The sequence below is a fragment of the Chelonia mydas genome, chromosome 25 (genome assembly GCF_015237465.2).
Source record: "Chelonia mydas isolate rCheMyd1 chromosome 25, rCheMyd1.pri.v2, whole genome shotgun sequence".
In the NCBI taxonomy this organism is placed as follows: Eukaryota; Metazoa; Chordata; order Testudines; family Cheloniidae; genus Chelonia; species Chelonia mydas.
The window spans coordinates 10,782,067-10,797,761 of NC_057858.1; the positions used below are offsets into that span (position 1 = coordinate 10,782,067).

Consider the following 15,695-nt stretch of genomic DNA (forward strand, 5'->3'; position numbering starts at 1 on the left):
TCGTGCTGCCATGCTGTAATGTGGGCAGTGTAGACATACCCTCAGTTATCACACTCAATATTCTTGATATCCATATAACCCTGGGAAATCACCTTTGTTGGTTTTTGTTTGCTGGGTGGAAGTTATTGTAGGAAATGTATCCTGTTTTGGGTGTATGTGGGGGTCACCAAGGTTTTGTTTTCACTAAGCACTTTTAACTGTCGTCCTGCTATTAGTCTAATAATTGCAGTCACCAGTGGAGCTGCACTATGGTGGAAGTGCTACTGTAAACCATGCACAGGCTGTTTTATTCAGGTTTAGATGAGGCAGTGGTATAAAAGCCTGTCTAGTCTGTGCAAGCAGTTCCACATCATTGGTATTGCACCATTCTTGGGCGAATTCCGGAAGCGTTACTAACCCATCTTTGTAGAGGTAGCCCCCTGAGGGTCAGCTCCCTTGAATTATTCTGCTGAATATTTGTGCCAGCTTGATAGTCTAAGTATAAAGTTTTGTTTTAAGAATGCTCTAGATATGGATTGTATGGACTATATAGGTTAATACTAGTGACTGTAGGAGATTAATTTTGACACTTCACTCTTGCTGTGACTTGGCTCTTGGTCATACGCTGTTTCTTATGTTCCTGTGAAGAATACTGGCTTTGGTACCTGCATACTCCTTTCTGTGGTTCACTGGCAAAAAGGTGAAAGTTCCACTGTTAGAACTAAACACTTTGGGGTGTTGGGTCTTCACCGCAACTTCAATTTTTTTTTCTTGTATGAACTGTCTTTGGCTCACTTGTGAAGATGGGTGCATTTTGACTAGCTTTATTCTTACTGCTGGATATTTGTGGCAAACCTATGTAACTTAATCCTCTTCTTTCTTTTTTCCACAGCATTGTCCAAGATATAACAGTTGGTACAAAGGTAGGCACTTCTTGCTTTTTCTCTTTTTGCACTTGCTCAGTATTTGACCTAGTTTAGTGTTAGTTGTAAACTTATCTAAGTTAACTCTTCAATTTTAAAGGGTCTGTTTCTTATACTACATCTCAATTGTTTTTAACCAAAGGCTTATTTAATTTTCATATGTATTTACTACTCAAATCAAGGCCTTGTTTTTACTCTGCTGTTGGAGGGCAGAAAGACACTTGTAATTATCAGATGAAATGTTTAAAAACAGAAAACACAAATAATGTTGGTATTCAGACAAACTTGTGTTGTATCCATATAATGGGTAATACATCTTGAAAGAGAAACTGGCAGTTCATTGGATTGAGAACGCTCAACTTACTTTGTGTTTTTGTGGCTCTCCTGTTCAGTTGGATGTTGCAATAATCTTTTTACTGCTAAAATAAAAAGCATTTTACCCACTGATTCTTATCTCTTGGGAGTACAGTAAATATGACCTTTACCCTGCTAGTGTCTGGTTTTGAAAGTGCAGCCCTAACCCTGAGACTCAAAGTGCTGACAGGAGGAGCCTCCTTATCAATGGAGTATGGTAATAGGCTGCTGCTCAAGGAGGAAACTTTGTTCCTGAGAACTGCTAAACTGGAATGTTCAGGATAAACTAGAATTCCTCATCTTAGTTCATTGCCAGAATCTTAATTGTTTAAAGAGTTAAATTGGAAGGATTCATCAGATGTGGCAAATGTGAAAAGTTGAACTGTCGGTGAAATGATTCAATTTGGGACAGGACTAAGAATTTAAACTGAGCTAAAGATTCATGGTGAGACAGGTAGCTTATGTTACTTCATTTTCTATTTTATATATTGCCTTAAGCACAGGGCCATTTTTGCTACATAAAATCTAAAAGCACTACAGGGAAGCTATTAAAGCGTAGTGTCTTTCATATTCAAAGAACAGAACTAAACACTAGTAATGCCATAACTGTGGGCAAGTCTGTTAAAGTTCTGTGTGGTTCCACTGAGCAGCAGACAGGTGGAGAAGAGATCAGTTTAACATCTATACGGGAGAGGTTACTACTTGTGCTACAGTATTTAAAACTTTATTATTAAAAAGTATGAAAATGGCAGTGTCTAGTTTCTGCTGTGACCAAATTTATCCTGGCTTTCAGTCTATCTGCTACAGGGAGGAGTTCACATTTTGAATAGGTTGCCATGCTGCTTTATGGGCAAGGGAGAAAAAACTGAGTTTTGACATTAACAAGATAGGTTTATAATTAGATTAATAGAATCGTATAGGTTAGACTTCCTGGAATCAGTCAATTACCTTACCCCTGAAGGATCTTTCCATGTAGTAGAACTTTTAGTAATGTCACCGTAATTCTACTGTAGTGCTAAAATGTATTTAAGATGCTCCAGCCAAAGGAAGCTCTCTAGTTATGCAAGGGAAAGCGTTTGCCCAGAAGGGTTGTGAAATGTTAATTTTTGATCTTCAAGCTCCAGTGATGGCAAGAACTTCAGGATGTGTTGTTACATTTTGGGCATGCCGTTCTTATCTGTTGCATGATTTTAATTCCTTAAGGAGGGAGGGAGGGTATGGTTTGTCATCTAAATGGGGATTGGAAGAAGTCACATGTCAGCACTTCCACTTCTAGCACAAGACAGAACTACTGTCGCTTTTATGCTGCAAGTGCTAGGGGGCATGAGAGATGGATGAGAACAAGAGGAAAATGTATACACCAGAAATAATACCTCTTGTCAGTCAGGCACCCCACTTTTAGAAAGCCAGTTCAGGTTTTAGAAGATGACAGGAGCAGAGGAGAGGATTGAATCACATGAGCTAGGGTAGGAAGTTGTCTGCTCATAAATCTTTGGAAATTACCCTCTATGTGGATAAGTTTAGTGTCATACCTAAAGTTGTGTCTGAAGGGTACCTTCCACAGCAAATAATGCAATACATTCAGTAGTATTACACCAAAATATGCCTTTGACTTTAGAATAAGTGCTTGGTTATTTACTGTTAAATTTAATTTCTAAAGTCTTATTTTTAGAGCAATGGAATGCTTTTCTTCTGTGGCTAATGCCACTCTTGCCCCAGCTTTATTATAGGTAATCTTCTAATTCCACACTAGCATGTCCAAAGGAATGAGTCATTTCATTAGATCTCAAAAACCATATAACCTTGTATGAGAATAGTTTAAGTTGAAAATAAGTTCACACTTACCTTTAAAAGAACTGACAACAGCATTTGCAATTGCTCTTACTAGTGTCCTCACTTCATTCTAGCTTCCTGTGAGTTTTTTTGAGTAATTGGATTACTGAATATTGTGCAGAGGAAACTTTCTATACAGTCTGGAAGCATTTCAGCAGGATTTCTGTCGAAATACTTTTTGAACGTTTAAGCTCTGTTCTTTGCTGCAGCTGTTAAGTGTGATTCTTAGGGCATCCATTGTTAGCAATCACTTTATTAACAACATTTTTTTCCTCCTTTCAAAAACAGATGTTCTTTATTACTGTAAGTTACTGGATAATTATAAAATTGAACAGCAGTTGAGACATTTACCACTATTGAATCTGTAAAAGATTAAAATAGGAATAAGATTCACTTGGGAATGAAAGAAGCTACACCACTAGCATCCATTCCTGAAAACTGTTCTGAGAGATTGTTTGCTGGCTGTGCTCTTAAATTGGCATGGGTATTAGAGTTAGATACATATGTTTCTTTTAAATCAGAAGTATTAAATGATTTCCCTCCCCATCATCCCAAATTATGTTAAGGATATGCATGAGCAGAGATGGCAGAAACCGTATTCCTTTCAGTTCATTATAAGCTTGAACGATCATAGATTTGTAGTGACTTTTTTTCCAGACAGTCTTGGTCCTTTTGTTAAGCAGCACTGTAGAGAGAGAATGGTAAACATCTCTTGAACTATACTGTTAGTCAATATACTGGAAAAAAGTGAAGACAAACCCAGCAGACTAATGTGGAAGGAGGGAAAAACAATAGGGGAATTAAATGTTACAAGTTATTTTCCTGATGTCTCCTTTTAGGTTTCAGTGGTAGCTGTGTTAGTCTGTAGCAGCAAAAAGAGTCCTTGTGACACCTTAGAAACTAATAAATTTATTTGGGCGTGAAAGCTTATGCCCAAATAAATTTTAGACTCTAAGGTGCCACAAGGACTCCTTTTAGGTTGTCAGTCCTAAAGTTTTAGAAGTTTACACGCAGCTCTTCTGTAGTGTTCGCACTTCATGTTCTTTAAATCAGGTGCTTTGATTAGACTGGTGTGCTGTGCTTCATCCAGCCCAACAGACACACAGTAATTGAATAAAAGGAGTACTAGTGGCACCTTAGAGACAAAGGTGCCACTAGTACTCCTTTTCTTTTTGCGAATACAGACTAACACGGCTGCTACTCTGAAATCAGTAATTGAATAAGCATCTTCACCCTTAATTAATCTGTTTTAGGTACTTGTGTGGGCTCTTTTTTCATTATTCTGAAGTCTTTGAAATATTGTCCTTCAGTAATTTTGCTGTTGAGAACACTAAGCAGTATTTCAGTCTTGAGAATAATAGTCCTATAATCTAATTTTATTGTGATTTAGTGCGGTGCTGGATAATCTTGAGTATTTTCTGGATCATAGTCCAAGTTAGCCAGTCCAGAGGTTTAAAATATGCATATCACGTGTCCTAACTCTGGGTTTCTTCACATCTTAATATGCAGATACAGCTAGTTTAGGAAATTTATTACTGTTCTGTTGCTCACAAAGCCCTGCAATTATTGGAGACCCTGCTGGAAATAGTGCTGCAGCCATAAACATGTGATCTACTTAAGACTTCCTGTTTCACCTAACTGACTCGCTATCTGGAAAGAAAGGAAGGGGATGGCATTGTGGTTGAGACATTAGATTTGGACTGCAAGCTGGATTATTTTTCTGGCCATGTCAAAGGCTCCCTGTTCGATGTTGGGTGAATCACTTAATCTCTTCGTGCTTCAGTTCTCCATCTGTGAAATGGGGGTAATATAGCCTCTCTGTTTTGTCTGTTTAGATTGTTTTAAGTGTGTGCAGTAGGACTTCGATCTCAATTGGCATTTCTAGACCTTACAGTAATACAGATAATTAATGATGGCGATTTAATATTTTGTGCCAATGCACCATTCTTTGGGAAGAGAACAAATGGTATTGTATTTCATAACAATGAATTGCTTTAAAAATATCTACCCATTGGATAATCCTAAATGTAAAGCTCCATAGTGGATAGGCCTAAACACAAAACTCCATAGTACCAGACCCTGAGGCCATGTCCTCACTACCATTTGTCGCTCAGGGGTGTGAGAAAACACCTCTCTCAGCAGCGTAAGTTTCGCTGGCATAAGTGCTTATGTGCATAGTGCTGTGTCAGCAGGAGAGCTGCTCCTGCTGACATACCTGCTGCCAGTCGTTGAGGTGGTTTTATTATGTCTCCGGGTCCTGTTGGCATAGAGTGGCTGGCTACACGAGCGATCTTAGTGGTGCAGTGTACAGCTGTCACTGTAAGTTCCCTAGTGTAGACACGTGGCCTTAGAAATAAATATACAGTTTGAAAACAGAAAAGTGGCATCTGCAAAGTTAACTCTTAAAATATTTTAGAACAACTTTTGTTAGAGTATGATACAGGCTGACTGCATAGAAGTGGTTTTGTGGTCAAGCCAGGCTCTTTGCCATGGGAACAAGTAATTATGGCTTCAGGCAGTAGGCCAAGAATGTTGTGAGGAAATTCCAGTCCCCTCTTATGGCTCTAGTTCAAAGGCTGCATCAAGCTGGCTCTTGTGGACTTGCTGTTACAGGCGTGATCACACATGTAAGCCACATGTGTTTAATATGGACACAGGAAAAGCAGTATCCCAATGGCATGGTGATCAGAAATTGAGGGGAAATAGCTGTATGTAACAGGAATGGTAACATGTTTTGTGGAAGGAACATAAGGAATCGAATGTCATCTGATACAATTTTTATGTACAGCTACTTCAATTTATGGATAGATTATTCATCTTTATGAGCAAATGGAAAACTCTCTCTAATAGAGTATATGAACTCAAACATTGTTGCTTTATTTGCAACAATCAATTGCACATATTCCTTCAACCTGCATTATGGGTTGTAAGCAAGAGATTCCAGGTAGCACATATTCATCTGCCAGTGAATCATTGTGAAGTGCCTTGAATCCCATCTAAACCTTAGTTTACACTCAATTACTCATTCATTCTTATGTAGAAATTAATTAGAATGACTTGATCCATAGCTTGCTTAAGCTCCTGCTCTGGTTCCTACTTTAACTTTATTTTTCCATAAGGAGATTCTTAAGAAAACCCCGTGTGATGAAATGGTGAAATGAAAACATTTCTCTCCAGATCTGAAACTTGAATTTTATTTTGTAGACTAGCGATTATAGTTAGAAATACTTGAGACAGTATTTCACAGACATTGAGTAATTCTCCTCACTCCTGTGATTTATCATTTTCACTAATAGGTAGGGAAACAGAGGAGGAGATATTCAGTGACTCACCAAAGGCTACAAAAGGAGTCAGTGTCTGTGGTAGAATGAGAAGTAATGAGTTTTCCTGGCTCCTAGTTCTGTGATCAGTGTACTTAGACCAGGATAAAGGGGCTTTATCTAATTTTAAGTTAACAGATACCCAAAGTGATCAGCTTCTTTTCCAGCTTCATAATCACAATCTGATTTGAAGTTGATCTTCATCTCTAACATAACAATGTTTTGTTTATAGAAATTCTGACCTAACGGTTGCCTAGTATTTACCAAAGCATGTTTTTGACACACCTTCTCACTATTTTGTAATTGCACTTTTTAAGTTAGTCTTTGATCTAAACTGTGTAGGCATTCCTTAAACTGTATGTACACGGTGACATTTTATAGAGTAATTCATGTAGTCACAAGATGTTAAAGCTCTCCCAAGTGATTCCTTATTTTTGCTAAGCAAGGTGAATCATTCAGTTAACAATTATTTTCTGGCACGTAGAAAAGCACTAATTGTACTAAGCGTGTACTATTAATGCTATATAAAACACAACCTTTTGGTTTTAAGCACTCTCAAATTGTGACCAACAAGATGTTTAAAGACTAAGTGGTTAAATTAGGTAGGTGGTCTGGAACATGATATAATAGCTGAAGGCTATTAGCTGGGGTGTGTACTACCCTATAGAGCAAGAAATGACTACCTTACATAGCTACTTTTAGCACAGGAATTTTGGGCCAGTTAAAATGGCCACACCTTTTATTTGCTCAAAGGGCAGGTTTGTTTTGCAGGGTGTCTCCATAGTAGGTGTCGAGACTATTTTTTGTGAGAACGAAGGTTAGGGAGAGGCAGACTAGATGAGAGGGTTGAGGAGCAGGGACTTCCTGTTAGCTCAGTGATAAGCTAAAGACTTTCTGCACTGAGACAGGAATAGAATAGGGGCTTAAATTTTAAAAGGGGGCAGAAGCAGCAAGTAGCCGTGGTACCACTGTAAAGAGCATGACAAAAGGTATACTTTGATACTACCAACAAAAAAACCCTAATAGCTGTACAAGTTGCTGTGTGTACTTAATCTTGTAACAGATTTTAAGCAGAAACCCTTTAAAGCTTTGGTTTACTTGTTAACTATATACTGTTTTGCATTCAGGACCTCAGGTCAGCTTGTTTGAGCAATTGCAAGATGTCATCTGAAGTAATTTTTTAAAAGTGACTAAAGTAGAAACTCAAGGAACTCTAAGACCTTCACTAGAGAAATTTGATGCTCTAACCACCATAGCAGTGCCTAAACTATGAAAAGGATGTATTTAAAATTACTAGCTAAATAATTTATAAATATTTATATATCTTAAAACCTAATATAGGTGGTTTAATCTCTTCAAAATTGGGCTAGCCTGATCAGAGAGGACCCTAGAGGTAGCCTAGAGTTAGACTCCATTTTTAATGTTAAACTGTATCTACAGTAAGGGTTTCTCTAGACAAAGGTACAAGTCTTAAAAATGTGTTAATGTTTTAGCTACAGTTTTTTTTAAAAAAAAACCCCAACCTTTTATCCTAATCTACATATGCCTTAGGGTAGTATTAACTAGTGTTTCAAATAGGACTAGTGAGCATTTTTTAAAAATCTTTTTTGCCTAAAAGAATAAGGTCCATGTGGTACCACTTGTATGCCAATAACATCTGTCATGCGAGCAGCCAACAGTGAAGAGGCATTACAACCACCATTGGTTTAGGCTTGCTTTGAGTTACGATACACACATGATCATGGATGAATTTGAAGATCACCGGAGCAGCTACAGAGAGTGCCAAGCACTTGTTTTGAGTTCAGTTGGTCAGAAGAGCCTCCAGAAACATCTGAGCTGAAGTTTAGATGTTTGACTGTTTGAAGACTGACACATGCTTTGCAATCGTGGCAGCAAACCAGTTTTAAAACTACTGGTCTAAAGTTTTAAATAGACAACTTTCATGTACAGGTTGAACCTTTCTAATCCTGCACCCCCAGGACCTGACCAGTGCCGAACCAGAGATTGTGCCAAACCACAGGAGGTCAATGCAGAGTGCCAGCAGGTCTCCATAGGCATGGGGAGTAGGGATGCAGGGGGTGCTGCAGCTGCCCCAGGCTTTGTGCCCAGCATGGCGCGCTATCCAGGGGCCCCGCTGTCGACCGGAATCGTGGCCGCCGGCCCCTCGCCCAGGGTCCCAACTGCTGGCTCCAGTTCCTCCTCCTCCCTCTTGGAGCTTGAATGCTGTGATTACGGTGCTCCGGAAGCACTGGGAGGGAGGAGGAGGAGTTGGTAAGCAGCGAGGCTGCTGATGCCCAAGATACTCTTGTAGTGCTCGCTTCGGCAGCACATACACTAAAATTGGAATGATACAGAGAAGATTAGCATGGCCTCTGCGCAAGGATGACATGCAAATTCGTGAAGCGTTCCATATTTTGGGGGGAGGGATAGCTCAGTGGTTTGAGCATTGGCCTGCTAAAGCCAGGGTTGTGAGTTCAGTCCTTGAGGGGGCCGTTTAGGGATCTTGAGCAGGGGGTTGGACAAGATGATCTCCTGAGGTCCCTTCCAACTCTGATAGTCTATGAGTCTGAGGGGAGAGCATCCACAGAGTCAGCACCTATGCTGGATCAGGGTGTGCTGGATTAGAGGTGTTCAACCTGTACTATCATCACAGTTCATTTGTAAAATCTGATGCCACACTGATAGGTGAACTCATCCAATGCTGAGATTCCAATCTTTAGGCTTGGCGCAAGATCATCTTGCACCACTTTGTCAGAAGCTGGGACTGTCCAACAGGGTTGATCACTCAGTAGTGGCCCTGTTTTGCCCGTTCTCTCTGAAGCATCTGGCCACTGTTGGAAGATTGGATACTGGGCTGGGTGGACTGTTAGTCTGACCCAGTGTGGCCATTCTGATGTTCTTAATGTTAAGGTCTGCGTCTCTTTCAATTTTGAGCTCAGGGAGGATGTAATTCTATATTCCAGTTGTTCTTCTGGTGCATTTTCACATAAATCAGTTAACATTGCTGCTTCAATGTGACCCAGACTGTTCTAATTTCCTGGGACATTGATCAACCTGCCTGTAGATTAGTGGGAGGTAGGAGGGAAAGACTATGGGAATAGGAGCCAGTCCCTTACTAGAGGCAATCTCCTGTATGAAATGAGGAAAACAGACATGAGATTTACCCTAATAATTCAGACACTTCCTTTTTCTGGGTGAACTCACTCTTGAATCTAACTCCACAAAAAGAGTATTGGCATATAACAGCATCATAATTCATGTTCATGGCATTAAGAATTCATTTGTCCTGTCAACTTCCATTCTAATATATCTGATATGTGAAATCAAGTCTCAGATGCACATTCGCTTGAATTGTCTAATGAAAAAACTCTAGCAGTGATCTTTTTGAGGGTGGAGTGTTTTTTTAGGGGGGAAGAGGAGGGGGTGAATCATCCCTGTTGGAAGAAAAATGTTTAGCTAGCTGAGACAACCCTTGAATTGTCCTTCCTACCTCATAAAGAAGCTTCTAAAAATACCCATTAAACAGCATGTATATCCAGCAAGTGTTTCAACATTTGTTCTTGGTAGATTGCTTCGAAAGTTCCCACAGTGATAAACAGTTTTGAAGAGCTCACTGTTTTGTGTGCTATGTACTAGATCACCTGAAGCTATGGGAGCTATTACAATTTAAATTTAGTGTCTCATTTTACTGACATGGATCCCTCTTATCTTGAAAGTCTAACTTAACCCTTCAAAAACCAGATAAATCAGTTAATTTCACAGGGCCTATAGACAAAATTCCTATCTGTGCAAGGAAAATGACCTGTTGACAATGGCTGTCCGCTACAGTCTCCCCAGGGACCCCGTCAGTTAGTGTTGAAAGCTGTTTAGCTAGCATAGATATCCAGTGTGTTACAGAATGTGGAAGATGGTGGAGCATGGTCTCTGTCGTGGTTTTTGTAACATTGTTTCAGCCTGCGCTATCAGCTCAAACTTTTTACATTGGGCAGGGGGCATCTGATTTTTTTTAACTATTTTTGTTTGTACTACCTTAGTGCACAGGAGCCCTAGTCGTGGACCAGAACTCCATTGTGCTAAGTGCTGTAGAGAGAACAAAAGGATGGCCCCAGAAAGCTTAAGATCTAAGTATGATTCATTTTAGTGTATGTGACATATGAGGAAGCTGTTGGAGAGGCATTGACTTAGTCTGTCTCCCTTGTTCTCACAGCAGTAATTCTGGATCTCAGTACCACAGTTGGATGGCAGTTTCAGTGCAAGCCTTGCAGCAGGTCTGCACTTAAAAAGCTGGTGCAGCTGTGCAAAGATGCTACTATGCCAATGGGATAGTGTTTCCCGTTGGTGTCGTTAATCCACCTCTGTGTGAAGTGGTAGCTATGTCAATGGGAGAAGCCCTCCCGTCGACATAGTGCTGTCTATCCTTTGGGGGTTGGGAGGAGAAGGGAGTTGGTCAGTATAACTGTTCACTCGGGGTGAGGAGTTTTCACACCGCTGAGCGATGTAGTTATGCTGATATAAATTTATAGTGTAGACCTGGCCTTGATGTCTCTATCAATTCAGGAGTTTTGGGGTAACTTTCATAGGAAGGTAAAGCATTGTGGTGCAGTAGCAAACCATCTTACTGTGCCCTTTTAAATTGGTGTCAGTACTGTCTCATTGGCATAAACAACATAGGGGTTGAGAGCGGCATACTTGTATAAAAGGACACATTCTTCATATTCGCAAAAAGAAAAGGAGTACTTGTGGCACCTTAGAGACTAACCAATTTATTTGAGCATGAGCTTTCGTGAGCTACAGCTCATGAAAGCTCATGCTCAAATAAATTGGTTAGTCTCTAAGGTGCCACAAGTACTCCTTTTCTTTTTGCGAATACAGACTAACACGGCTGTTACTCTGAAACCATTCTTCATATTGTGTACAACTTTGACTTCAGACATTTATGGAAGGGAAATGGAGTATGAAAATATCCAAGTTGTGGTTGGTCACAGTGGTAAAGGACAAAAACCTTAATCAGGGATTCTCTTGTCTGATTGTTAAATGTTATCCAGTCAAACATGTTGACTTTACCAGCTGACAGTTTCGTCTGTGTGTGTGGGGGGGTGGTGTTCAGAGGTGCAAATGAGTTAGGTGCCCAACTCCCATTGAAAGTCAATAGGAATTAAGCACTTACCTGCTTTTTTGTGCCTTTGAACATTTTCCCCCTGGGATCCTAAAGAGAGGCAGGTTAACAGATGCTGTTCCTTCCATCTTCACATGGAGTTGATGGAGCAGTGGGAGGCACTTCATATCCAAGGGCTGGGTGTACGGCTGCTTTACAGTATTTACCACTGTTTGACCCAGAGTTAAATTGAGTTTGTATATCTGTATTTTATACTGCCAGTAAACCAGCAGAGTAGTCTTTTTTCGAATTCTTGTCATAGCTTAAATGTTCCCTCTGCCCCCACTGACAGGCCGTGTAATGCAGTATTCTGGAAGTATGGGTTTAATTCTGTGTAATAACTTGAAAATGTGGAGGAGTCCCACAATTTCATGTCCTGTCTAAATGCTTGCTAAAGCTTTATTAGTTTTCTCTCATTAGTAGCTTTGATGCAGAGCACATTGGAATTCAGGTTTTCAATTAGCTGCCACCATGTAACATCACTAGGTTTAGTCTTTAAATTATTCATGACTAAACAGTCTATCTAGCTTGGATTGCTTTCTAGCCATTAGCTCAGACAGAATGCAACTAATTTATTTTTTATGGGTGACTAGTTTTTAAGTAGATGAAGGATTATACAGATCAACTGAAAATTTATGGAGTTCCATAGGTGTGCTTTGAGACACATGACAAGGCCCTACCCTAAGATGTTTGTATTCATGCAAGCACTCTCTTTGCTCAGAAACTCAAGCTAGCTAATTGGAAGTAAAATTCTAATGAAGACAAGGCAGTCTGTAATTTTCACATGAGTTAGCAGGTTGAATTAGATTGGGTTTCCACCATGGTGTTTAACTTGACCCACTAACTTATGTGAAAAATGCCAACTGCCTTGTCTTTTACCTTGAGTTAACACACACTTTTTTCTTAGTGAAGACAAGGCTGTCTTTATTTTACAAGAAGGGGAAATGGGAGCTGGCATTTGAGAATTCAAAACTATAATTTAGAAAACGTGTGTGAATGTTTATATAATCTCACAGCAACTTCCACTTTTGGGAGTATAAACCTTCCTTTTGGAATATTTTGAGGAAGGAATTATTTGAAGTTAATATTGTACAGCTAGACTACATGGTGTATAGGTGAATTTTATTAGATTTATGCTGCTAGAGCAACAAACCGGTAGTGCTGTGTGTGGTAGACAAAAAGCAGGCTGCTGCCATAGAAACACCCACAGTCAGTATTTAACCTGTTAATATTTTATGATGTAGCTAATCAGTGATTTTTTTTTTTTTGGACTACAAAGACAAGGTATATAGCTACCCTGGACAAGACTTGTCGTTATATTTAAATGCACTTGCTATGCTTTGTTTTCTGCAAACAACAAGAAAAGTAATATTTCAGTAGCTATAATAAAAAATACAAATTAATAGGGTTCTTACACGAACATTAACACCATTCCTCATATTGGCAGTTTGGTTACTCTTTTCTGAAATAGCAGGTGCGTAAGGGAGATGGCTTTCAGAAATTGCACTGCAAGATGAATAATGTGGTGTTACCTGTCATCATAAATGTTAACTTCAGTATCTGAAGAGCTATTTGTGCAGAGATAGAGTATAATCCTGGGCCTTTGGGACAGTAGTCTGGGAACAAAATTGCAATATTCTTGTAAAAAGTGATAATGCAGCAATTAGAAGGGGAAGAATGCACTATGGTATAAGATCTACAAGAAGTAGGGTTGTTGCTTAATCACAGTTAACTTACGCAGTTAACTGAAAAAAAAATTAATCATGATTAATCGCACTGTTAATAGAATACCAATTGAAATTTATTAAATATTTTTGGATGTTTTTCTGTACTATGCTCACTTTATATTTTTATTACTCATTTTTACACTGCAAATATTTGTGTTTTTCAGTTCACCTACAAGTACTGTAGTGCAATCTCTTTATCATGAAAGTGCAACTTACAAGTTTATTTTTGCTACATAACTGCAATAAAAAACAAAATGTAAAACTGCAAGTCCACTCAGTCCTACTTCTTGTTCAGCCAGTCGCTAAGAGATACAAGTTTGTTTACATTTACAGGAGATAATGCTGCCCACTTCTTAATTAGTGTCACCTGAAAGTGAGAACAGGCTTTCCTATGACACTGTTGTAGCTGGCATGGCAAGATATTTACCTGCCAGATGTGCTAAAGATTCATAGGCCTCTTCATGCTTCGGCCATCGTTCCAAAGGACATGCTTCCATGCTGATGATGCTCCTCTAAAAAAACGTGTTATTTAAATTTGTGACTGGACTTCTTGGGGGAGAATTGTAGGTCTCCTGTTCTGTGTTTTACCTGTATTCTGCCATATATTTAATGTTATAGCAGTCTCGGATGACCCAGCATGTTGTTCGTTTTAAGAACACTTTCACTGCAGATTTGACAAAACACACAGAAGGTACCAATTGTGAGATTTCTAGAGATAACTACAGCACTCAACCCAAGATTTAAGAATCTTGAGTGCCTTCTGAAATCTGAGAGGGGTGAGGTGTCACACATGCTTTCAGAAGTCTTAAAAGAGTAACACTTTGATGTGGAAACTAGAGAACCCAAACCACCAAAAAAGAAAATCAGCCTTCTGCTGGTGGCATCTGACTCAGATGACGAAAATGAACATGAGTCGGTTCACACTGCTTTGGATTGTTATCAAGCAGAACCAGTCATCAGCATGGATGCATGTCCTCTGGAATGGTGGCTGGAGCGTGAAGGGACATCTAAATCTTTAGCACATCTTAATATCTTGCGATGCGGCTACAACAGTGCTGTGCAAACACCTTTTCTCACTTTCAGGTGATGTAAACAAGAAGCAGTCAGCATTACCTTCTGCAAGTGTAAACAAACTTGTTTGTCTGAGCAATTGACTGACCAAGTAGGACTGATTGGCCTTTTAGGCTCTAAAGTTTTACATGGTTTTATTTTTGATTGCAGTTTTTTTGTACATAATTGTACATTTGTAAGTTCACCTTCCATGATAGAGATTGCACTGCAATACTTGTATGAGGTGAATTGAAAAAAATTTCTTGTTTTTTACAGTGCAAATATTTGTAATAAATATAAAGTGAGCACTGTACACTTGGTATTCTGTGTCATTGAAATCAATATATTTGAAAATGTAGAAAAGATCCAAAAATATTTAAATGGTATTCTATTGTTTAACAGCGTGAAAAAATTAATTGCACGATTAATTGCAATTTTTTAAATCTCTTGACACCCCTAACAGGAAGTAAAAGGGGAATCAGTTTACAAAGCTTTTTAGTTTTTTAAAACACATGTAGACTTCTGAGTCTTCAGACATCCAGCATTGAGTGATTCTTAATACTTGCTCTTTAACTATAAACTGCATTCCTTGGTCCCAAAACGTAAGAAATGGGTGAACCTTTCCTTGTGTCTTTTGATGGCAGGAGACTATAAAGAGCAGCAAATTGGTTGTCTGGCTTCCTGAAGTTGCTTTTTGTGGAATAAAATTACTAGTACAACGTGAAGTTTATGCTGGTATAGCTTACGCTAAATTGAAAAAGGCCACTATTATTCTGAACGAGTGTATACACAGAGTTATACTTGTACAGTAATTCTGTAAATTCCCCATGTAGGCAAGACAGTGTAATTGTGGTTTTCCAGTCTCTTCAATTCTCCCTCTTCATTAGCTCACGTTTCCAGCTGGGAAGCTTACAAATAGACTGCTGCTTCTTTCCGTGTAAAACAGTCTTCCCCCTCTACCTTCTGGCTCTTGTCACAACAGGCATTTAGAATGTCTTGAAGATAAGAGGGGTGTGGATTTGTGAAGTTACACGTTGATTAAAGAAACCCTGAAGTGTAGAAAACTAGCAGCAGTAAGCATTTCTTGCTTTATATACACTTGACATATTAAGTGTAAGAAGAAAATGGTGTAACTCTTCAAAGTACTACAAAAGCATCATTCAATCTGGCAGATTTGGAGGAGCCAAATTCTTTCTGACATAGAACGAATGTTTGTTTTTCCAGTTGATAGTTTCCTAACCTTACCTCCCACAGAGGGCAAATAAGTGGCTTATTCTTCTAGTGTTTCTATAGATATATCATGAGGACTTACTGTGTGAGCAGAACCAGTCTCCGCATGCCATCAGATTGATAC

The 15,695-nt window shown here is 39.2% G+C and overlaps 1 protein-coding gene and 1 non-coding gene across 3 annotated transcripts in view; both read left to right on the forward strand.

Annotated features, from left to right (window-relative positions):
- The window catches only part of PTBP1 (polypyrimidine tract binding protein 1), a 53,477-nt gene that overhangs the window by 4,860 nt on the left and 32,922 nt on the right, over positions 1-15,695 (forward strand). For both annotated transcript variants that reach the window (XM_037886014.2, XM_037886015.2), the window contains exon 2: positions 872-902. In XM_037886014.2, coding sequence (XP_037741942.1) covers positions 872-902 — 31 coding nt within the window. The remainder of the gene's footprint in view (positions 1-871; positions 903-15,695) is intronic.
- LOC114022461 lies at positions 8,720-8,826 on the forward strand. Its single transcript, XR_003566554.1, has one exon. It is a non-coding gene; the product is annotated as a U6 spliceosomal RNA (small nuclear RNA).